The sequence below is a fragment of the Euleptes europaea genome, chromosome 8, assembly GCF_029931775.1.
Source record: "Euleptes europaea isolate rEulEur1 chromosome 8, rEulEur1.hap1, whole genome shotgun sequence".
NCBI lineage: Eukaryota > Metazoa > Chordata > Lepidosauria > Squamata > Sphaerodactylidae > Euleptes > Euleptes europaea.
Window position 1 is genome coordinate 98,396,522 of NC_079319.1, and position 23,119 is coordinate 98,419,640.

The following is a 23,119-nucleotide window of genomic DNA, read 5'->3' on the forward strand; positions in this document are numbered from 1 at the left end:
CCCACAGTTCCCTCCATGGCCCCTGAAAAAGCCAGCCATGGAGACTGGGGGACTGTCTGGTGCAGAATACAGGACAGGATGAAAAGCAGCACCCAGGGGCCAAACACTGGCAAAGCCCCAAGCAGGGGCAGAGGAATTTTAGTCGTTTTCCCTATTGATCTCAATGAACTGGTACTCCTAACTAACACAGAATCATAAAGGTGGATGGAATCCTACCTAAAGCTGCCTTTATCAAAGAACTAGGTACCTTTATCTCAAGCGATGGAAATCTGGGAATAAATGATTGGCTGAGATCATCCCACCCATACACTTGTTTAAGAAACTGAGTTCATCTCAGTTAACCCAAAAAATTCATGCCTCCAATCACCTCCAGTGACCAGCTGGGTGACCTTTGTCTAGTCACAGCTCTCTCAGCCCCACCTACCTCGCAGGGTGTCTGTTGTGGGGAGGGGGAGGGGAGGTTATTGTAAGCCGGTTTGATTCTCCCTTAAGTGGCAGAGAAAGTCGGCATATAAAAACCAACTCTTCTTCTTCTTCTTAAGTGACTGGAGAGTCCTCTATACCCTTAGACAACCTACTTCAACATACAGGTTTAGAACCAAAGCCTCACAAAATGAACTCATTTGTTATATAGTCCATATAAAAGTGTCAGTTATGTACTGTGCATTCATATTATTTTAAGTGATTTTAAATATGAATCCCCCATCCCCCTTCCTAGGTTTCCATACAAGTGACAGCAGATGCCTAAGGAAACGGATGTCCATGTGTCTGTTCAGACGGAGGTGCTGGGTGGTTCTTTAGCTTCTTTTCTTTCCAAGTTGGTCTTATAAAATTAACAGAATGTAATACTTTATGGAAAAGCTGAAGAGGAAATAAAGCTCTGTATGGGAAAAAAAGATCATGATTTTGGTGTTTGTTCTGAAAGAAGAAAACTGTTCTGTCATCTGATTGCCAGATGACTCTGAACCTATTTTGACTTTGATATTATTAAGCAACCAAATCAATTTTTAAAGATCCCCAAGAATAATTCAGTAAGTAAAACAGGATCAGTCGAGAATAAACTCCTACTCCAGTGGAGATGTGAATCAGGACTTCCAGAAGACGCCAGTTCTGCTGGGTAGACACAGGCACTTACGGTTATGGTTTCCTGATGGTTGTAACTTTAAAGTTACTGATGAAGAATACATTGAAACGGTAATTTCTTGCAATTCCAAAAATTTCACTTCAGGCTCTTAAATCGCTGCATTAGGGGGGAAATAATGATCCCCTTCAAATGATGAGCTATTGTGGTTTATAATAGCACAAGTTGTCATGGAATGCGGTGCTTCACAAATAGCACACAAAACAATATTGCCAGGTGTTGTCCTGTGAAGGAAGACTTCCAAAGACCAAGGGTCTGCTCTTGGGGATAAGCTGCAGAGCGTCATGGGCAACTGGCCTTAATCTTGTGTTTATGTCTCATTCTGGAGAGGTACCATGCTGAATGACCAATGGCAATACTGGCTGAAAATCACTCGCATCTCTTCCATGCTTGATTTTAGGCTTTACCTTCTAGGTGCATAGCAACCCATGAATTGTCTTTCCTAAGGAGACGTGGGTTCTGTCGGTAGTCTGTTCTTCCTTCTACTATCATAGAATAGTCTGTCCAGTTACACTTCACTAGAACATCTTTGGGTCTCTCTGAATGTGACTGAAATCATATTATGATGTCCTTGTGTATAGTGTACAGAGTTTCAGGAAAATAGTGAGTTAAATGTAAAATATCTTTAATAAATAACTCTTCTCCGGCAATGTAAAAAATAAATGAATATTCCCTTTGGCAGTAATAGCTGATTTAATATTTATCTAGAAAGCAGTGTGGCTCATAAGATAATAGCATTATGCTACAAGAAAAATACCACATATTATTTTACTCTCTTTTTTGTCTTGTTTCAGTTAGATGGGGAAAGGAAGCTTTTCCAGCAGTCTACCACAGGTTGGTTGGAGTCACTTATGCCCCAGATAAGCGCCAAGGGTGATGCAGGCGCCCACCACAGCCAGAGCCAGGATCGTCTTCAGAGGCAGCCACGAGAAGTCAAACAAAGGCCTCATGTTGTTGCTGTACAGCTCCACAAAGGCATCCTGGGTAAAAGAGAAGGTGGGTGGGGGGAGATAAGAGATCAAAGTTACATAATGGAACACGTGGCAAGGATCAACAGACCACATTCGACATCATCTGAACATCACAGTCAAAGTCACCACACTAGCTATGAACAGGAACAAAAACTGGCACGGCCTTCCTCTCCACATCGATGCTGGGCTTCTCTACACATGCTTGTAAGTCTTGTACAGCTGCCCACAGTTTACCTGGGGTCTAGTGATTCCTATCTAGGAAATGGTTCTCAAGAGGTAGGATCTAGCATGATAAGAACACTGACCTCTGTATGTCTAATATTCTTAAAAGGCAGATTGCTTTCTGTTTTGGCGACAGCAGGCAACCCACTGGCCTGGATGACTGAGGCGTTCACACTAAGTCATAATAGCATGTTTTGTTAAAGAACATGATCCTGTGGACTAACTATCTGGCCCTCCCTCTACCACCCGTGGGAGGGCACCTGCCACTAACAAGGTGGTGGACCGGAGCACAGCAGCAGCTGCCGTCAGCCTGAGGAAGTGGATGGCTGGGGGAACGTGGCTACTCCATTGCTACACGCTCACTGGCCAGAGTGGTTAAGCAGTGGTTACTGCTCATCTGCCTACCTACTTCCCTCTGTCCACCGGGGCCCTCTGTGGCGGGCGGAGAAGAGGGCTGCTCACTTTGGGTTGGAAAATTCTTGGAGATTTGAGAGCAGAGGCTGAGGAGCAGAGGGATGCTGTGTAGTCCAGCCTCTGAAGCTGCCATTTCCTCCAGGGGAACTGATCTCTGTAATCTGGAGATCCATTTTAATTCTGGAAGAACTCCAGGCCCTACCTGAAGGTTGGCAACCGCAGAGGTGAGGGAGGGGGAATGGGGGAGATAGAGTGAGGCAAGGAAGAAAGGCGGCAGGGGAACCCACCTAACTCCCATCTTGTCAAGCGCCCCACCCCCCCACCCACCCCCAACAAAAAAAACCTACAACAGGCTCAGGCACTCCTGACTTCTCTGGAGCAGCTGCTCAGTTACTAAGAGTTAGCAAGAACAAGTTGGATAAAGACAGTTGTACAAACTAGAATAATTTAAAATTCCGGATTAGGGTCTGCTGTGGGGGGAGAAACCAAGGTGTTAATTAAATACAATGGAAATAACGCTGTAAAATGTATTCTGGCTTTCCAAATGTTGCCTCCTTACTGTGCCACCTCTATATGGAGAATGCAGTTATATTAAAATATTGTCAAAGGCTTTCATGGTCTGAGTTCATTGGTTCTTGTGGGTTATCCGGGCTGTGTGACCGTGGTCTTGGTATTTTCTTTCCTGACGTTTCGCCAGCAGCTGTGGCAGGCATCTTCAGAGGAGTAACACAGAGACACTGTCCTTCAGTGTTACTCCTCTGAAGATGCCGGCCACAGCTGCTGGCGAAACGTCAGGAAAGAAAATACCAAGACCACGGTCACACAGCCCGGATAACCTACAAGAACCAGCGGTTTTATTAGCTTATGTTACTTCTCTTTAAAATTTGCCGGAAGTGTCTTGCAATAAGATCAATAAAAATGTATGAATGTATTGAGAAAATGAACAGTCACAGCTCTAGTTAATCTAGGAGTAATCACTTTGATTCCTGACAGAGCAATTATCCTTTGTAACACATTTGACAGCTGAAGCAAGGTGGAGCATCACACTTTTTTCCACTATGCAACTCAAATCCTATACAGCTGGTCCTTAAACAGAGAAATACTTTCCATATATGCTGGTGGAGACAGAAAAAGTGTTCTAACCAGCCCTTTCCTCAATTCAGAGGGTATTCACGCTTGGAGGGAGCAACCAGTGTTGACATTTTTATGTCCCAGTTATTGCTGTCTACTTCTATACTTTCAAGATTGTTATGAAGATACAGTCCTTTCTCATCCAGCATTAGTCTTTGACACTTGCTGTTATTATCTTTACCTTCCTGAATTACCGTGAAGTTTCAGTATGGTCTATATGAAGAAGAAGAGTTGGTTTTTATATGCTGACTTTCTCTACCACTTAAGGAGGAATCAAACCAGCTGACAATCGCCTTGCCTTCCTCACAATAGATACCCTGTGAGGTAGGTGGGGCTGAGAGAGTTCAGAGAGAACTAAGACTAGGCTGACCATATTTCCTTGAGACAAAAACAGGACAGGGGTTATGCAATATTCTGTATTCATGAACATAAGAAAGGCCCTGCTGGGTCAGACCCAGGAGGCCCATCAAGTCCAGCAGTCCGTTCACACAGCGGCCAACCAGGTGCCTCTAGGAAGCCCACAAACAAGACGACTGCAGCAGCACCATCCTGCCTGTGTTTTGCCGCACCAAAATAATAGGCCTGCTCCTCTGATACTAGAGAGAATAGGTATGCAGCATGACCAGTATCCATTCTAACTAATAACCATGAATACCATGAAAAAGCAAGACGATAAAAAAGTTTTATTACATAAACATATTGAGCTTACCATTATTCTTCAGTGACAGAAGTGTGTGTGTATGTGTGTGTGTGTCTATCTCCCTAGGTCAGATGTGCATACATATATATATATATATAATTCCTGGCTAGCTGCTGAGCACCAGCAGCCCCTCTCCCTGTCACTCCCTTCCTCCTCCCCTCCTCCTTCCTTCTCACCCTTGGCATGGGGAGGCAGAGCTAAGCTCCGTGCGGTGTAACCCGACTGGAGCACTTTTTCTATGAGAATTTACCCAGCCATGCCTGCATGCAGCATAAGAAATGTCAGAACTGAAGGAAACAAACGTTGGAAGTGTAATGAGGTACAAAACAGGACAACATTGACATTTTAATTAAAAAAACGGGACGGCCAGGAAATATGATAAAAACTGGACTGTCCCATTCAAATCGGTACGTATGGTCAGCCCACCTACCTCACAGGGTGTCTGTTGTGGGGAAAGGAAGGGAAGGCGGTTTGATTCTCTTTGAAAGGTAGAGAACATTGGCATATAAAAACCAACTCTTCTTTATATTATTTATATAATCTGAAGAGGACACTATAAGAATACTGAAACAAGTGTTTACCCAGGATCTCATCACTTTAATAGTTCTCATGGTCCACAGCTTGTAAATGCTCAGCTGTGGAAGGATCATTTGTCCTTTTTTACTTCACCCAGCTACAACTTGCCATATAGAGCTCATAGTCTGAAACCCGCAGCCTCCTCCGGCACCTCTGATTCGGTGCTACTACTGTCTGTGTGTATTTTCTCAGGGCTGCTAGCGGTCAGTTAAAATCTCTATTAATGAGAATATAAACATGATCTAGGGTTTGTTTCTTGTTTACAAAGAGTAGTGACCTGAGCATATGTGGGTTTGTGAAGTTTTGAATGGAATAAGCCAATTAGTTAATTTTATTTACTTCATTTATAATTCCCCTCACTGGGAATGCCAAAGAGGCATTCTCCCCTTTTCCATTTTATCCTCACAACAACCTGGTGTGGTAGGTTAGTTATTGAAAATAAAATTTATTTTTGGTAAGATTATCATTTTAAGTAAATTGACTCGACCTAGAAGTGTGACATTTAGAGGAAGCCATTTTTGGACATATTCTTTTAGTTCTTTAGCTATTTTACCGCAATTTAAAATTAAACATTTAGTTCTATCTGTACTTAGCCAGATACCTAGATATTTAACGTTTTCTGCTTTTCTTAGATCTTATGCCCATATTTGTTTCTCCTTATTGTTGTCAAAGTTAAAAAAAATAACTTCTGATTTATTTGCATTTAATTTGTATCCAGATATTTTACTAAACTCTGTGATAACTTTTCTAATCTCAGTTCCAGATTTATCTGTTTCTGTTAGAAAGAGCACTATGGCCTAAAACGCATGGTCACTTAGCCCAGTTCCAGCCCAGTTCCACCCAGGATCAAATGAACCCGCATTACCTTGAATGAGCAGGGACTAAACTGTGTGCAAATGGATCCATGTAAACAGAAAATGCGGGTTCCTGCTGAGAAAGCCCTCCCCCCCCCCGCTCCTGGTGATTGGTCCTTTCGAATTGACTAATGGAGGCTCCCCCCCCCCCCCGCTTGTAATTTTAAAAGCATTTTAAGAACTAAAAAACAAAAAACGGAGCTACCTGAAAGAAGGGGGGGGATCCAAGCCTCTTTTTAAAAAAGACTTTCTTTTTCTCAGAAAAAGCTCCGAAGTAGCAGCAGGCAGGAAACAGTTGAATCCCTGCCGCTTCAAACACTGCTTCGCGATTGGCTGTGAGAGATGCCAATCATCTGGGTTTCCCCCTGTTTCTGTTTCTCCCAGAAGAGGAATGGGAAAAGGCGGGTTCATTTCACTTCGATACAGGGCTGAAAGAAGAGTAAATAAGGTATCGTCTGTTGGCGAAGATTTGATCCTGGGTGAAACTGGGAGGGAACTGGGCTGGAACGGGGCTGGAACTGGGCTAAGTGACCATACGTTTTAGGCCTATGTAATCTGCATAAAGGCTTAATTTAAATTCCTCGCCTTTAATCCGTATGCCTTTAATTTGATTATTATCTCTTATTGAGATTGCTAAAGGTTCTAGAGATAGAGCATATAATAGAGCAGACAGAGGGCAGCCTTGCCTAACCCCTCGCATGATGTCAAAACTTTCTGTTATTCCCCCATTAATTCTTATTTTAGCTTGACATTTATTATATATGATGTTAATCCATTTGTAAAAATCTTCTCCGAAACCAAAACTAAGTATGGTTTCTTTTAAATATTGGTGTCCCACTCTATCAAACGCTTTTTCAGCATCTAAGAATAAAAAAGCTGCTTTATCTGTTGTCTTCTTTATATATTCCTGCAGGTTTAAATTTTTCCGGATGTTCGATGTTGAATATCTTTTAGGGATGAAACCTGTTTGGTCTGGATTAACATATTTGTTTATTATTTGTCTTAATCTATTTGCTAAAATCGAAGTTAAGATTTTATAGTCAATATTTAGAAGACTAATGGGTCTATAGGAGCTAGTTAGAGTTGGGTCTTTTTCTGGTTTGGGAATAACTATAATGTTACTTTCTTCCCACGTATTTGGTAATTTTCCGTTTCTAAAAATATTATTTAATGCTTTAAATAATGGAATTTTAATTATATGACTTAATTTTTTATAAAATTCAGCTATATAGCCATCCAGACCCGGGGCTTTATTAACTTTCAAATTTTGAATAGCCGTTTCTATTTCTTGTATGGTAATATCTTTTTCCATAAACTCCTTATCATCTAAGTTTAGTTTAGGTATATTGGTCCAGTGTGGTAGGTTAGGCGGAGAGTGTTTGACTGGCCCAAGGTCACCCAGCAAGCTTCCATGGCAAACTAAACTCCCAGATTCTTGTCTGACAGTCTAATTGCTATGCCACGCCGACAGCATCAACCCATTAATAATATTAATACAGAAAATGGTTTTAAAAGTGGGAAAAGCGTAAAACATATGAAAAAGAAGATATGTCTCAAATAATAATAATAATAATGCTGCTTTACCATGTGGCCAACCCACACACAGTTGCATTTTTTGCAAGCTGCAAGCAGTGGTGTGTCTGGGGGGATCTGCATCTATTTGGGGTCTGAGGGGCACCCACCTCAGGCAATCACTGCTGTGTGAGAGCAGGGGAGAGGTGTAGCCAGAGCCTCCACAGTGAGAAAGAACTGGGCTCGTAAAAGGAAAGGGGTCATTGTATGTTCACTGAAGCAAAAAAGCAGGTAGATGCAATGTAGAAGAACTTTGTAGCACCCGCTTCTCAAGTGTTCCTGCCTACAATCCTGATGGGCAGAAGAAGAGTTGGTTTTTATACCCCACTTTTTCTTTGCCCTAAGGAGTTTCAAAGTGGCTTACGATCTCCTTCTGTAGCAGTCTCTGACATGATCATGGTATTTTGTGAACATGTGCAGAATTAATTCCATATAGAGCTTAAACACATCATGCAAACTGAGCCACTATAGAGGATTGTGTAATGTATAATGAATGTCTGTGTCATGCTGACAGGCTAGCTCTGTGTCAGGCTGACAGACTACTCTCAAGGTTAGCTCTATCAAAGCTAACTTACTAAAGTTACTCTGGCTTTGTCCTTGAAGGGGCAGAGCTGAGCACCTTCCCTTGAAGGGGCAGCGTAAAGTCACCTTTCTGACTCAGCTGCCAGATGTCAGAATCTCAAAGGCCTTTTCAAGGTCTCAATAGCTGAAACTGTGCTATTGAGGCATTAAAGTTCTCTCAAAGATAAGAGTAATATGCTTTCTTGCCTTCTGAAGGCTATGCAGCCAAATGTAAACAAATGACACTTTGCAAGTGACAATGTCAGCTATAATTGTGTTTCATGAGTTATATAGTTAAACGTTGTGCTACAGATTTCTAAGTAGTCTCATTTAATGCGTATTGTCCTAACGAAGAGGATGGTATAGAAATTAAATATGTAACGTGATCATGTAACTCAGAAATGAGGGTTTATACTTTAAGCACAGAAGAGTAAAAGGGAAGGATGTCCATATTTGGACAATAAGATATCAGAGGACAGGAGCAGATGCCACTAAGCTCCTGGTATCTGATAAGAGAGAATAAAGGTACCCGTTTGAAGGATAAGGAAGAGGGGATAAAGGAACACTCTTAATGGGTCTAGAAACAGCATAAATACAGCTGCAGAACAGCTAGCACTTTTAGAGTGTTATGACTGACAGACTGCAGCTGTTTGGAATAACACTTCTCCATCTCAAAAGGCTTGAGATGTAAAACATTGAAACTCTGTCCTTGCGTGGACAGCAGTTCTCAGAGATATCTTGAAGTATCAAGATCTGGATATTTCAACATATCTTACTTACAGTCTTCTTGTGAGACTGCTCTATTCCTAGAAGAGGATAGAGACCCTTAGAATTCCTATTCTTTGAATAGGAATCTAAGTGCAGTGATCTTTCCATGTATTGGAACACTGAGAGTCCATCAGATTTATGGATTCTTACAAACTAAGCCTATTTGGCTTACCAATGCTAAGAAGCATCCTGAATACAGGGCTAATAGCTAGACCGCTGAGATTGTATCAGAACGTCCTCTACTTAACAGAGGGACTTCTGAACTTCCTCAGAGCAAGAGACCAGAGAAGTTCCTGAAGGGAAAGGAGATTCTCTGTACTCTGTGAGATATGCACAATGCACATACACAGATTGGCACAGTCAAAGAGACTGTAAACAGCTTTAAGCTAACACATTGTATTTATATATTCAGCATTGCTGTCTAAAACTAGAAAGAGCATGCATAGCATGTACATACACGATGCCTGATCTTAATGATGATCAGTTAAGAATATTAATAGAAGTCTTTAAAGGATTTAAGACTTAGCAAATACAGATGCTCTGGGATAACTTCATATGTTCTCATAGAGCTTAGACTCTTAAAGGACTCCAGATGACACAGATGACACAGCAAGGTATAGTGTGTCTTCTGTACAAAAATGTTATGATGTTTTGAATGATTTAAGTTAGGATGCTTCTAACCAAATCTTTCTCCAAAGAATTAACCATATTTTGACAGGATTTCTGTAACCTTATATTCTGAATGAAGGTGCATTGCACTAAGGATACTTTATGAGTATATTCTGACTAAAATACTCCTTTATGGAGGCATAGAGAATGTGAATGATTACTTGCTACATAAACATGTTTAAGACTAATGATGTTTATCCTTATATGATATTTTAAGGCTTTGCAACCAAAAAGCATATATTATATAATGTAAATAAATGTGTTTTTTATATACTTCTACTCTTGTCCATTATTATAAATTTATTGGCGTGTTCAAGAGATGTCCTAGGAGCAATAACAAGTTTCTAGGAACCGTTGATTCCGGTCTAGTGGTGTCTCGCTGAATAAGATAACATATCCCTTCTCAGGAAGGGGTCCTTTCTAAGAGTGTAGGCACTTAACGGCCCGAACCGCGACACTTCCCTTCCTCTCTCCACAACAGTCAGGCACCTTGTGAGGTAGGTGGGGCTGAGAGAGTGCTGAGAAAACTATGACTGGCCCAAGGACACCCAGCAGGCTTCATGTGGAGGAGCAGGGAAACCAACCCAGTTCTCCAGATCAGAGTCTGCTGCTCTTAAACACTATGCCACGCTGATAATTCACAGTGGGTAGCTGTGTTAGTCTGTCTGCAGTAGTAGAAAAGAGCAAGAGTCTAGTAGCACCTTAAAGACTAACAAAAATATTTTCTGGCAGGGTTTGAGCTTTCGTGAGCCTCAGCTCACTTCTTCAGATACAGCTAGAATGTGAATCCATCTGTCTTTAAGTAGAGGAGAGTGAATTCAGACAAGCATTAGTATGTAAATGTTAACAGTATGTAAATGTGAATAGCAGGCGTGATGGGATTAGGTGTGGTATGCAGAAGAGTCTGTGATGTCCAGGGGAGAGATGGGTGTGGAGAAATCAGCATTGGTAATGAGCCATGAATGCAAGGTCTTTATTCAGCCCAGGTAAATGAATTGTCTCTAGTTTGAATATCAACTGTAATTCAGCAGTTTCTCTTTCTAATCTCCCTTTGAAATTCCTTTGTAAGAGAACTGCTACTCTTAAATCTGCAACAGAATGTCCTGGAAGGTTGAAATGTTCTCCCACTGGTTTTTGAATATTGTGGTTTCTGATGTCAGACTTATGTCCATTTAATCTTTGTCTAAGAGACAGACCTGTTTGTCCAATGTAGATTGTGGAAGGGCATTGCTGGCATGTGATGGCATAAATCACATTAGAAGATGAGCAGGAGTATGAACCTGAGATAGTATGGCTGACATTGGTGGGTCCAGAGATAATGTTCCTAGAATCTATATGAGGGCAAAGTTGGCACCTTGGTTTGTTGCAGGCCTTGGTGCCAGAGTCCATGTTCCTGTTAAGTAGTTTATCATCATGGGTGAGAAGTTGTTTTAGGTTAGCCAGCTGTCTGTAAGCAAGAAAGGGACGCCCCCCCCCAAGTGCTTCAGAGAGGGAAGTGTCACAATCCAGCATTGGTTGTAGGTCCTTAATAATACGTTGGACTGGTTTTAGTTGGGAGCTATAAATGACAACCAGAGGTGTTCTGTTGTCATTCTCTCTGGGCTTATCTTGTAGTAAGTTGTGCCTGGGTATCATTCTGGCCTTCTCAATCATCTTTCTCACCATATCAGCAGGATATTGTAGTTGCAAAAATGTTTGCTGTAGGTCTCTCAAGTGTGTATCTCTGTCTGAAGGATTGGAGCAGATGCGACTATAGCGTAGGGCTTGGCTATAGACAATGGATTGTCTGATATGGTTGGGGTGGTGGCTGGACGCATGTAGATACGTTTGCCGAACTGTCGGTTTCCAGTACAATGTGGTGCTTGTGTGCCCCGTGGATCCGTACTGTGGTGTCTAGGAAGTTGATTTCTTGTTCGGAGTAATTCATAGTTAGATTGATGGTGGGGTGGGAGTCGTTGAAAGCCTGGTGAAATCTTTTAAGGGCTTCTTTGCCATGAGTCCAGACAAAGAAAATGTCATCAATGAATCTCAAGTAAAGGAGAGGTGCCAGTGGGTATGAGTTCAGAAAACGTTGTTCTAGATCTGCCATGAAAATGTTGGTATATTGTGGAGTGCAAGTGCCCATGGCAGTGCCATTGATTTGAAGGTATAAGTCCTTACCAAACCGGAAGTAGATTGGAAAGAGAAACTGCTGAATTACAGTTGATATTCAAACTAAAGACAATGCATTTACCTGGGCTGAATAAAAACCTTGCCTTCAAGGCTCATTACCAATGCTGATTTCTCCACACCCATCTCTCCCCTGGACATCACAGACTCTTCTGCATACCACACCTAATCCCATCATGCCTGCTGTTCACATTTACATATTGTTAACATTTACGTACTAATGCTTGTCTGAATTCACTCTCCTCTACTTAAAGACAGATGGATTCACATTCTAGCTGTATCTGAAGAAGTGAGCTGAGGCTCACGAAAGCTCAAACCCTGCCAGAAAATATTTTTGTTAGTCTTTAAGGTGCTACTGGACTCTTGCTCTTTTCTACTATGCCACGCTGTCTGTCTGAGGGTACATTGGGCTTCTGGGAGAGATGTTCCTCATGTGCATGCATATGAAACCTTCACTCCTCCCTGCAACCCATGAGAACCCCGACCTGTGTTTCCTTGCTGATCATGGATCATGCACACATGCATGTTGATTCTTCAAAGGTTACCGTTTCATAGCTATCTGCATCTAGGAATGAACCAGGACAGACAAAACACTACAGGCTGAACTTCCATATCCCCTTAAACACATGGCCTTCCAAAGTAGGGGACAGGGCTGTTCAGTTTGTCAAGCGCAAATCAAAGCCCTGTGCACATGTCATCATTCAATAGTCATGCATCCTGCTCATAAGCACATACATCTGCCTACAAGAGCCAATCCTCTTTTAGTTTTAAAATAAACTGGGGATCAGTACATGGATAAATGTGGTCTTAAATTGTGCATTCACTCCACAGATGTGTTGAACATAAGAATTACTCAATACGCATACAAAGAAAAAACGTGTACAGAATACATGTCTTGTACATGCGTTCCTGTAATAAGTTTACTGGGTTTTAGGCATAAAGATCAGATGATGAGAAATCAAATTATAAACACAGGCATGTAAACCATACCAAGGAAAAACACCAACAAAACTGACTTGGCTATAGAAACATTCATAAATGTAGAAAATAACAGCGTTAATAATTTGTTCTGATTTTTTGCTGGGTATAAAAAGCACAATATTTGGCTAACAGATGCATCATCCCCCCCCCCCCAACTATATTTGAATGCTTTAATTCCCACCAACCCCCGGACATCACATTTGCATTCTGTTCATGTGGAAAATGAGCCTGCCAGTCGGATGTTTCAGGAGCACAATTCATGTGATTTCCACATTGGATGAACTGGACAATACATGAATCTGCCATGTGGGTACTAAGCTAGGAACACAATTGCCATGTTGTGTGAATAGGGCTATGGGTGGGTTTTCCGTGGAAAATCGTGCGAATGTGTGATCAGTGAATCATGCTCCTGAAACCTGTGACTAGCCAATCTCCTGGTCCGTATGACAGAATGCCAATGCAACATCTGCAGAGGGGGCTTATGTGTGGACTGCAAGCAAACGCTGTCAACTCTGATGCTCCCACTACAGACTTTCCCCATGATGTTTTCAGTCGGTTTTGTTCTGTGCAGGGAGTAGAAGAGAATTATTAAAAGAGAAAGCAGACTAGCTCCTGGAAAGCCTGAGGAAATTGAGATTGTGATACTGATTAGGGCAATTTAAAACAGAAGAGGTCATTACACTATTAAACTGATTCTCTTTTCCTACATACCCACATTTCCCAGTATTGATTTCATAGAGGATGAGACTATAGAGTCATAAAAACAACAATGTAAGAATGATCAATAATAAAAAAACTATAAACGTAAATGTTGAAAGTCAGCATGGTGTAGTAGTTAAAGTGTCTGACTAGGATCTGGGAGAACCAGGTTCAAATCCCCACTGGTGCCGTGGAATCTTGCTGAGTGACCTTGGGCCAGACACGCACTCTCAGCCCTGACCCTGGCTAGGATTTGGACGGGAGACCGCTGAATGTATCTTGTGTTGAAAACTTTATGGAGTCTCCATAAGTCAGATGTGACTTGATGGCAAAAATAAATGTATAAATAAACATAAAAGAGGGGCATAAAAACAGCATAAATCAATATTAAACACAGCATAAAAGACCATCCAGACCCCTAAAGTGAACTCCATAAAACAGGCTAGAAGGAGACCACAAAAATAGCTTTAAAAGATGGAACCCCTCAGGTAAAAGCCCGAGTAAAAAGGAACATTCTGGCCTGGCGCCTAAAAGACAACCGAGTAGGTGCCAGGCAAGCCTCAAGGGGGAGAGCTCTTCAAAGGCCAGGGGGGCTGTTTGGGAGAAGGCCCGGGGGCTCGCTCACCACCTGCCCTGCCTCCACCAGTGGAGAGACAGAGAGCAGAGCCCAGAAAGAGGGTGGTGGCCTTGACAGTACCGGGGGGGGGGGGTTATGAAGGCTCTTCAGGGTGGTCTGCGGTGGCTCTGAGGGTGCAGCGAGACATGACGGTGCTGCTGGATCCAACGCGGGGATGCAGCCCCCATTTCAGAGGCCAACAGAGGCGATTTAAAAATGCCACCACAGTGTGGTGGGATGAGGCACTCTGTGAGCACTAGTCCCCGTGGTAATCCCACAAACAGCATCCACAGACGAGGAGTCCAAAAGAGAGCTGATTTACTGGAAAACATACAGGTTTGCAGAGCTAACAGGTAAATTGGCACAACTGGGAACGGGTAGCACAGTGTAAGGCCTATATTGGAAACTATGAGTCACAATGGGTCACAGTACCCCCCTCCCAACGAGGAGCCGTTCCCACGGGAGAGAGCGCTGGAACAGGAATTCAACAGTTAGCAGGTTCGACCTTGAGAGGCCCCAAAAGCAAAACATTCTCAGTTCGACAGGCTGCTGAGAGCAGAGGAATGCAGGCCTGACACACTCGTTCTCCCCCCCCCCGTCGCCTTTTCAAGCACTGAAAGAGCCACAGGGTGTATGTACGTGGCCATTTCAGCACTTGAAAAGGCACACAGGTGGAGAACAAGAGCACCTGACCTTGCAGCACCTGGACTGGGTCCTCGTGGCATTTTTAGATCACCCCCGTTAGGCTTTAAAATGGCAGCCGGTCCCTGGTCAGACCTGGGGATGCTGTCATGCCTGGTTGTGCCCAAAGACCACATTTACATGTCAGAGTTACAGTGTGGTATAAGAAACGTCAGATGAAAATGCATAGCGTGAAATCTGTGTTCTTGCTGGGACACATGTAACATTCTACCACCGCGTTAACCCTTTCGGTCTGCCCATCTGTCTGCGGATGATAAGCCGAAGACAAATCCTGTTGTACATCCACAAGTCCTAAAAATGCTTTCCAAAATTTTGACATGAAAACGGACCTCCTGTCACTCACGACCTTTCGCGGAAAGCCGTGTAATCTGAAGATCTGGTGCACAAATAAGCGAGCCAGTTTGTGTGCAGAGGGCGAGATGAACGGAACGAGATGAACTTGCTTTGAGAAGAGATCTGTGATCACCCACAGAACTGTCTTCCCCTGGCTAGATGGGAGGTCAGTTATTTAGTCCATCCCGATCACCCGCCAGGGTGCCTTGGGAGTCTCTAGGGCTTTAACAATCCTGGAGATTTCCCCATCAAGAGTTTGCTCGTCGCACACACAGGACAAGATTTGGTGAATACATCAATGTCCTGGCGCATCCCCGGCCACCAGATCTGCCTTCTTGTTAGGTGCAAGGTTTTCACAAACCTGAAATGCCCCCCCCTCCCGTTTTGGAACTGTGGCTCCATTCCAACACCTCCCGCCGCAGCTCCAGGGGACGTAGTGTTTATCCTTGTGGGCACCATTCCCGTCCTTCACCTGGGACGGGAGAGACTTCTCTCCCCGCTCCCGCTGAAGAGCATCCCCCCACCTTCTCTTAACGGCCTCTGGAAGGTCCTCCGGGACTGCCAAGGATCGGAGGGTAGTGGCAACCGATTCCTGAGAGGAGACTGGGACCGGCTCCTCCGTCCTGTCTCCCCACTCTTGCTGAGAGGACTCCCTCCCCTCCTCTGTGACTGCACCCGGGAGATCCCCTAGGGCCTCCGGGGACTCTCTCGCCAGAGCGCTGGTTTGGGCTCCTGTCAGAACTCCTGCGCTACCCCCCTCCGATGTCAAGCCCAGGTGTTCCTGGGTAAAAAGGGATCCCACCGGCCACTTGACTCTACATTCATATTGCGGCATCCGGGACAGCCAGCGGCCAGGCAGTTTTCCTTCCCAGGCATGTGTTTAATGTTGAAACAGAATTGGGAGAAAAAGTCCACCCAGCGCAGCTGTTTGGCCGACAGCTTCCGCTGACCCAATATAGCCTCAAGATTCCGGTGGTCCATCCAGACTTCAAAAGGTTCAGCCGCCCCCTCCAGGAACTGCCACCAGACTGTAAGGGCATGCTTAATAGCCATGGCTTCCTTTCCCCCAATCGGCCAATTTAGTTCCGGGCTGGAGAATTTTTTTGAAAAATATGCACAGGGTCTAAGCACCCCTTGGTCATCCCTCTGAAGGAGCGCACCTCCCATTGCCTTCTCCGAGGCATCTACTTGAAGGGTGAATGGCTTTGAACAATCTGGGTGGGCCAGAACGGGCTTGGAGGTAAAGCGCCTCTTCAGAGTCTCAAATGCTGCCTGGCACCGGTCAGTCCAAGACTGACAGATCTCAGAAGGGTCTAAGACTGGTGATCTGCCCCCTCCCACGGACAGGAATAGCCTCTATTCAAGGCAGATGTGTGTTTGTTTTGCCGAGAAAAGGAACCTTCCCTCCCGCCTTGCAGAAGAGTCATTAGCTATCGAGCTGCTAGGACTGCCCAAGAAACTGTGTTAACCCTTTCCCACCCGGGACATGGAGAAACGTATTCCCTCTGTACTACAAGAGGGCTGGGGGTGGAAGTGGCAACAATGGAGGGGTTAAAGGAGGTAGGGCCACAATGTGCGGGGGGGGGGAGTTCTTAGCCAGTGTGTCCTCATTTCATCCCTGCAGGTGGAGGTAGCAGGAGCCGGCTGTAGAATCTGGCCCCGACCATGTGGAGCAGGAGCAACTCTGGCGTGTGGCTGGATGCCTACGCCCGGCTGGTGCAATAGGCCATCCTGTGCCACCAGGTGGGCGAGTGCACCACTGGTTGGATGGCTGCCTGCTTGCCTGCGCAGGGGTGGGGGTCATCTGGGACAGCTGCCTGCTTGGGGCTTGGATGGCAAGGTAGATAATTTTGTATGGCCCGCGAATGATGTTATAAATATCCAAATGGCCCTTGATGGAAAAAAGGTTCTCCACCCCACGTTGTGGCTTCTGCACTACATACTCTATTCTAAACAACTATTTTATGGTCCTTGGTGCTTTCTTAAACATCCTGATTAGACTTATTTCCGAAGCTTGTTTGAACAGCCTGTCACTATTTGTTTATGCCTGACACCTGATTTAAGCAAACTCCCACACCCGTTTTATACATTAAAGGGGGAGGGGGAGGAAGCGAGAACTCCCCCCAACATATAACATCAAGTGAACTCTAATCTATATAGTAAATCTCCCTGAAACAAAGCCTTTTTATATGGCAGAGCTGAGGATGGGGTGGGGGGGAGCAGGAATCAATCTTCTGCATAGCTGGTCTCCCCTTTTCACTGACACAGGAACAAGCCACTGGTGACCACGGTCAGCACCTGTGTTTATGCTGCAGCTGTAACACCGGTATGTTTGGGGACACCAGTTGGATAAAAGAGTGCTGTCAGGCCTGCTTTCCACTGCTCTCAGCAGCCTGTGAATGTTTTAATTTCGTTTCCACCAGGTGCCTCTCAAGGTCGAACTTGCTGACTACTGAATTCCTGTTCCAGCGCTGTCTCCCGTGGGAACGGCCCTTTGTTAGAGGGGGGGCCGCCTTGACCCGTTGTGACTAATACTTTCCCTTATAGACCTGCACTGTGCTCCCAATTGCCATTCGTGCCAATGTACTTGTAAGCTCTGCATACCTGTATGTTTTCCAATAAATCAGCTCTCTTTTGGACTCTTTGTCTGTGGATGCTGTTTGTGGGATTACCACGGGGACAAGTGCTTACATTTTGGCACGAATCTCTTCTCTATTTTTCCCCTGCCTGGCTGGAGCTCTGGAGGGTTCGCCGGGCCCTCGGATTGGAGCAGGGGACGTGCTCTCCGAGTGAATTGCCTGTGGCTGGAGCCCTGGAGGGTTTGCCTAGGCCCCAGGTGGGAGTAGAGGCGACGCTCCCCGGGTAGGGGTTTTCTGGCCGAAACCCTGGAGGGTCCTGAGCCTTGGTACTGTCAGGCTTCTTCGCTGTATCAGAAACACTTTCGTTTCTCACAGACTCTGTTCAAGGACTCTGTTGCTCTGCTGCCCGCATTCCTTTCCCCTCCTTTTCCCTTTGAAGCTGACAGGTGCCTGTGGGAGCCTCTCTGTACTGTTGAAGGTTATTTTATGAAACTGTATCGCCACTGCCTTGCTAGTGTACTCATATAATGCAGTGTTTGCTACTTTTACTCCATTCCTGCCTTTGGGTTTTTGTGCTCTGCTTTCCTGTGAGACCATTAAAGTCATCTCTTTTGAACTGTTTCGTTTCCTGGTGTGACTCTGTGGTTCTTCTGGGGAACAAGTGCTCACATTAAGGCAGGAATCAATATTTCTATTACCTGCCTGGCTGGAGCCCTGGAGGGCTCGCCTGTTCACAGCTCCAAGCCCCCTGTGTGGAATCCTGGAGGACTTGGACCACTGGGCCCTGCTGCTGGGGACGTCAACTTGTCCTGATGACCCTACTTTCCTGCGAGATGTGCTACTGGAAGCTGTACGGACTGATGCAGAAATCAACCGCCTAGTAGAACTTATTCAGGTCCAGTGGCGGTCACTTGCCGCTGTGCAACCTTGGACCTCTGAGGACTTGGATTAAGATGCCTACCACGAACTTTTGATCCTGGACGGGCTTCTGGATGAAGTACGTGCTGCCCAGGATGACCTGGTCACCTTAACTCGCTTATTGGCAAGGTTAACTTTGCAAGAGGCTCAACAGCAACCTTTGGCAGTGGCCCCAATCCGCCCCGACGTATCCCAAGCCATGGCGGGAGCACCAACGGAGGGTGCTCCACAGGTGCCAGATTCGGCTGAATGTCAAGCGGGGGCACAATGGGTCGCTATCCAAATGGCATTACTGTTTGTGGACCTACCCACCGATACCACGGTGGCCGATCTAACACGGTTGTTGACCCCAACATTCGGGTTGGAGCACCCGCACTAGCAGTCCAAGTCCAACCACTACTGGGCGGGGAATCAACTCCAATCCTCGCCCTTCTGGAGCAGGAGCTCCTGCCGATCATTACCACTGCTGCCGCTTTGAAACTCGAAGCTGCCCAGACTCTCGCTGACCAAAAGAAAGCAATGGAGGCGGCGGCCAAAGCTCAGGCCGAGCGGGAAAGGGAACAGTGGTTGGCCGCCGAACGGGCACGAGCGGATGTATGTCCCAAAGACATCTCGAGAACCAGTCCCTCATTAGGGCCAATGTTTTCTCCGGTCTTTGCTCCGTCTCACACCACACAACGTGCACGGCGCCTTGCAGAAAGTCTACAGTACTCTGATTACTCTGACGAGGAAGACTTGTATGGGGATGGTTCCCACTGGGCCACTGATCTTCGAGTCAGCCGAGCGCGTCGTACGGGTGGTCCTGGGGACGAAGTACATCTCTTGTGGAACCAAAACCGGGATTTAAACGACCATATAAACAGCCTCCAAGACCAAATGGAACGTTTGTTCAGGGAAAATGACCGCTTACAACAAGCACTGACGACTCCGGCCCAACCGATTCCAGCGCAACCCGTTCTCCCTGGCCCAGGGGTGCCGGCTCAGCCACCTCCACCAGCTCTACTCGCCCCCGGGGCTCCGGTGGTGCCAGCCCCGGGAGTGCCGCAACAGCCACTCCCAGGGCAACTGCCGGCCCCTGGAGCACCAGGTATGCCAATTCCTGGGGCACCTGTGCAACCGGGACAGCCCATACCCGTGTAGTGGAAGCAGCCTCAGCTGAAGACGACCTACGATGGTTCACTCGATACTCTGCCTTGTTTCCTACATCATGTGGACAGTTACATGAGAGAACAAGGACAATACTTCCCCACTGAAGACAGCCGAGTTCGTTTCGTAGCCTCCCTATTGACAGGAAAAGCAGCCGACTGGATGGTCCTCCAATTTGACACCAGGTCCCGATCCATACGATCCCTCAACAACTTCATGTTCGCTTTGCGGAGACGGTTTGAGGACCCCTTCATGGGGGAACGTGCCAAAGCAGAACTGTTACAACTCAGGCAGGGCTCCTCTCCAGTCCGGGAATTCACGGACGAATTCCAGAGACTTGCCAGTAAAATAGTGGACTGGCCAGAAGCTACCTTTATTCATTATTTCCGGGAAGCCTTACACCCTGACATTTTGAACTGGTCATACATGCGGGGTGATCCTGAGACCCTTGAAGATTGGATTTTACTAGCAGAGGAGGTTGAGAGCCGCCGACGTTTCATTTCCCTGGTCCGGCAACGGACCAAAGAAAAAAGCAACCAAACCCCCCCACCGAAAGCGTCGCTTTCCAGCCCGTGGAAACCCAAGCGGCCCCCTCTGGATCGCGAAACTCGGTTCCAGAGGGGTGCTTGTCTCGTTTGTGGTGCCATGGGTCACTTCGCAGCGACTTGCCCCCAGCGCCCCATTCACCCCAGATTGGATGCACCACCTCGGGCTCGAGGATGACCCCAACGCAGAGGCACCGCGGCCGCCTGCAGCACAGCGCCGGGACGACCCACACCCTCTGCACTCCACGTCGGGGAACCATCCACCCTTTCTACGCTCATCGACCCCTCAGGGTCTCGGATTACAAGTGCCCCAGTTGGGGACAACTCTCCGTCCTCAGACAAGGATCGTCATTGGGATTCCCCGGCTCTTAACCTGGAATCCCCTCTCGACCTGTCAAAAAACGAGCACGGTCTGTGGTGAGCGGAGCGTCCCCGCAGACCCATGCAGCTTCTTCTGCAAAGCCCAAAGCTCCAGTTATGGTGAGTGAGGTCGAAAATACTGTATACGTAGACGTGGTATTACAACACTATAAAAAAGGCCCCCAATTAACTGTCAAGGCTCTCATAGATTCCGGCTGCGGGCGCTCTTTAATCAATGAGGCCACGTTCGCAGCTCTACAAGTCCAGTCCGAGGATCTACCAGCCCCCATCCAATTTGCCCAAATGGACGTCAGTAGCTTCAAGGGGGGCCCAGTCGACCGTCGAACTCGAGGAGTAGCGATGGGCATTGGTTCTCATTGGGAACAGATAGACTTTACCATAGCCCTTATTCGATATGAAGTCATTCTGGGAATTAACTGGCTCAAGGGGCATGGCCCCTCCATAGACTGGAAGGCTGATGTTATCTCGTTTCCTGATCCTGATTGCGAGCAACATCGACGCGAGGTCGCGGTAGTCCTTCCACCTGCCTCTGCCTTAGCCTCCGATGCCCTGCCATCGACCCAGTTACCCGATGCTTACCAAGATTTCCGTGATGTTTTTGATGTGAAAGAGTGCGACGCATTGCCCCCCCACCACAACACGGTGCGTTTGAAGTAGTGGGGGACAGCAAACTGACTAAAAGTAAAATTTACCCTATGAGCGCTGCCGAACGTGCCATTTTGCGAGACTTTCTAGACAAAAATCTCGCTCAAGGGTTCATTCGGCCATCCACCGCCCCCAACTCAGCCCCTGCTTTCTTTGTCCGAAAGAAGACAGGTGACTTGCTCTTATGCATTGACTTTCGAAAACTCAACGCAGTCACCCAAACCAATGCCTATTCCATCCCATTGATCTCAGACATCTTGGGACAACTAAGAGAAGGGCGCATTTTCACCAAATTGGACTTGGTCGAAGCTTACTACAGGGTCAGGATTCGTGATGGGGACGAACCCCTCACAGCCTTCTCAAGCTGCTTCGGAATGTATGAATTTCTAGTGATGCCTTTTGGATTAAAAGGGGCCCCGGGTCTTCATGCAACTCATTAATGAGGTCCTCCATGATTTGTTATACCAGGGCGTGGTGGTTTATCTTGATGATATCCTTATTTACTCTAATTCCATGGATGAGCATGTTGCTCTAGTCAAAGAAGTGTTGCAGCGCCTCAGAGACAATCAACTACACTAAGTTGTCTAAATGTGAATTCCACCAAAAACAACTGGCTTTCTCAGGATACATAGTTTCACATCAGGGCCTCACCATGGACCCTGCTAAAATACAATCGGTACTTGATTGGGCTCCCCCCTCTACCCGCAAGTAAGTGCAACAATTTCTCGGCTTTGCCAATTTTTACTGCGGTTTCATTCCGAACTTAGCACAAGTGGCACTGCCACTCACTGACCTCCTAAAAACTAAAGGTAAAGGAGTCTCGGCCATGTTGCCCACCGCCAAGATTCATTGGACTGCTCAATGTCAAGCTGCCTTTACAACCCTCAAGCAGTTATTTACTTCTGAGCCTGTGCTGCAACATCCTGATCCTGACCAAATGTTTGTTGTACAGGTAGATGCATCTGACGTAGCCATGGGAGGGGCTCTTTTGCAGAGGGGGCCAGACGGTCTCCTTTGCCCCTGTGCATATTTTTCTAAGAAATTTGCACACTCTCAACTGAACTGGCCAATTTGGGAGAAGGAGGTAGCGGCCGTACATCATGCCCTCACTACATAGAGGCAATTTCTGGAAGGTTCTTGGGTCCCCTTTGAGGTCTGGACCGATCCCAAAAATCTACAGGCCCTCACGGGGGCCCACAAACTCTCCGCGAAACAACAGCGTTGGGCTGAATTCTTTGCCCAATTCCGGTTTGTGCTCAAACATGTCCCTGGAAAGCAAAACGTGCTAGCCGATGCTCTTTCCAGGCTTCCCCAATACCCGGTAAAGGTTGACCGTCCAACGGTCTCCTTATTCACCCCAGCACAAAGGGAGGCTCTACCAGTTTTGGCTGTACAAACCCGGTCCCAAACTCTGCTCCAGTCCCGACCCCACGGAGCAGACGGCACAGCCTCAGTTAGGAAGGACTCAATTCCTTCCCCGGACCCACCTGTGCCTCCTGCGCCTTGTACCACACAGCAATCAGCCCTTCCTCCCACCCCTTCGCCACTGCCAGCAGATCCCGCTACACCCCCCTTCGCGGGAGGGGTGATCCTGCCTGACTCCTTCCTGGACTCCCTTCGCACCCAGTGCCTGGCCGAGCGCACTGCTCAAGCACTGCCCCCAAGCCTACTGGAACGGGGTGGTTGTTGGTACAAAGACTCAAAATTATATGTGTCTAAGATGCTTCGGAAGGAGGTCCTCCAATTGGCCCATGGAGCCAAAACGGCAGGGCACTTTGGATTTTTAAAAACCCTTCACCTGCTGTGCAGACAGTTTTGGTGGGCAG

The 23,119-nt window shown here is 46.3% G+C and overlaps 1 protein-coding gene across 1 annotated transcript in view; it reads right to left on the reverse strand.

Annotated features, from left to right (window-relative positions):
* Nucleotides 1–1,986: 1,986 nt before the first annotated feature.
* BCL2 (BCL2 apoptosis regulator) overlaps nt 1,987–23,119 on the reverse strand; it is a 275,963-nt gene continuing 254,830 nt past the window's right edge. The window contains exon 2 of the mRNA XM_056854132.1: nt 1,987–2,121. Coding sequence (XP_056710110.1) covers nt 1,987–2,121 — 135 coding nt within the window. The remainder of the gene's footprint in view (nt 2,122–23,119) is intronic.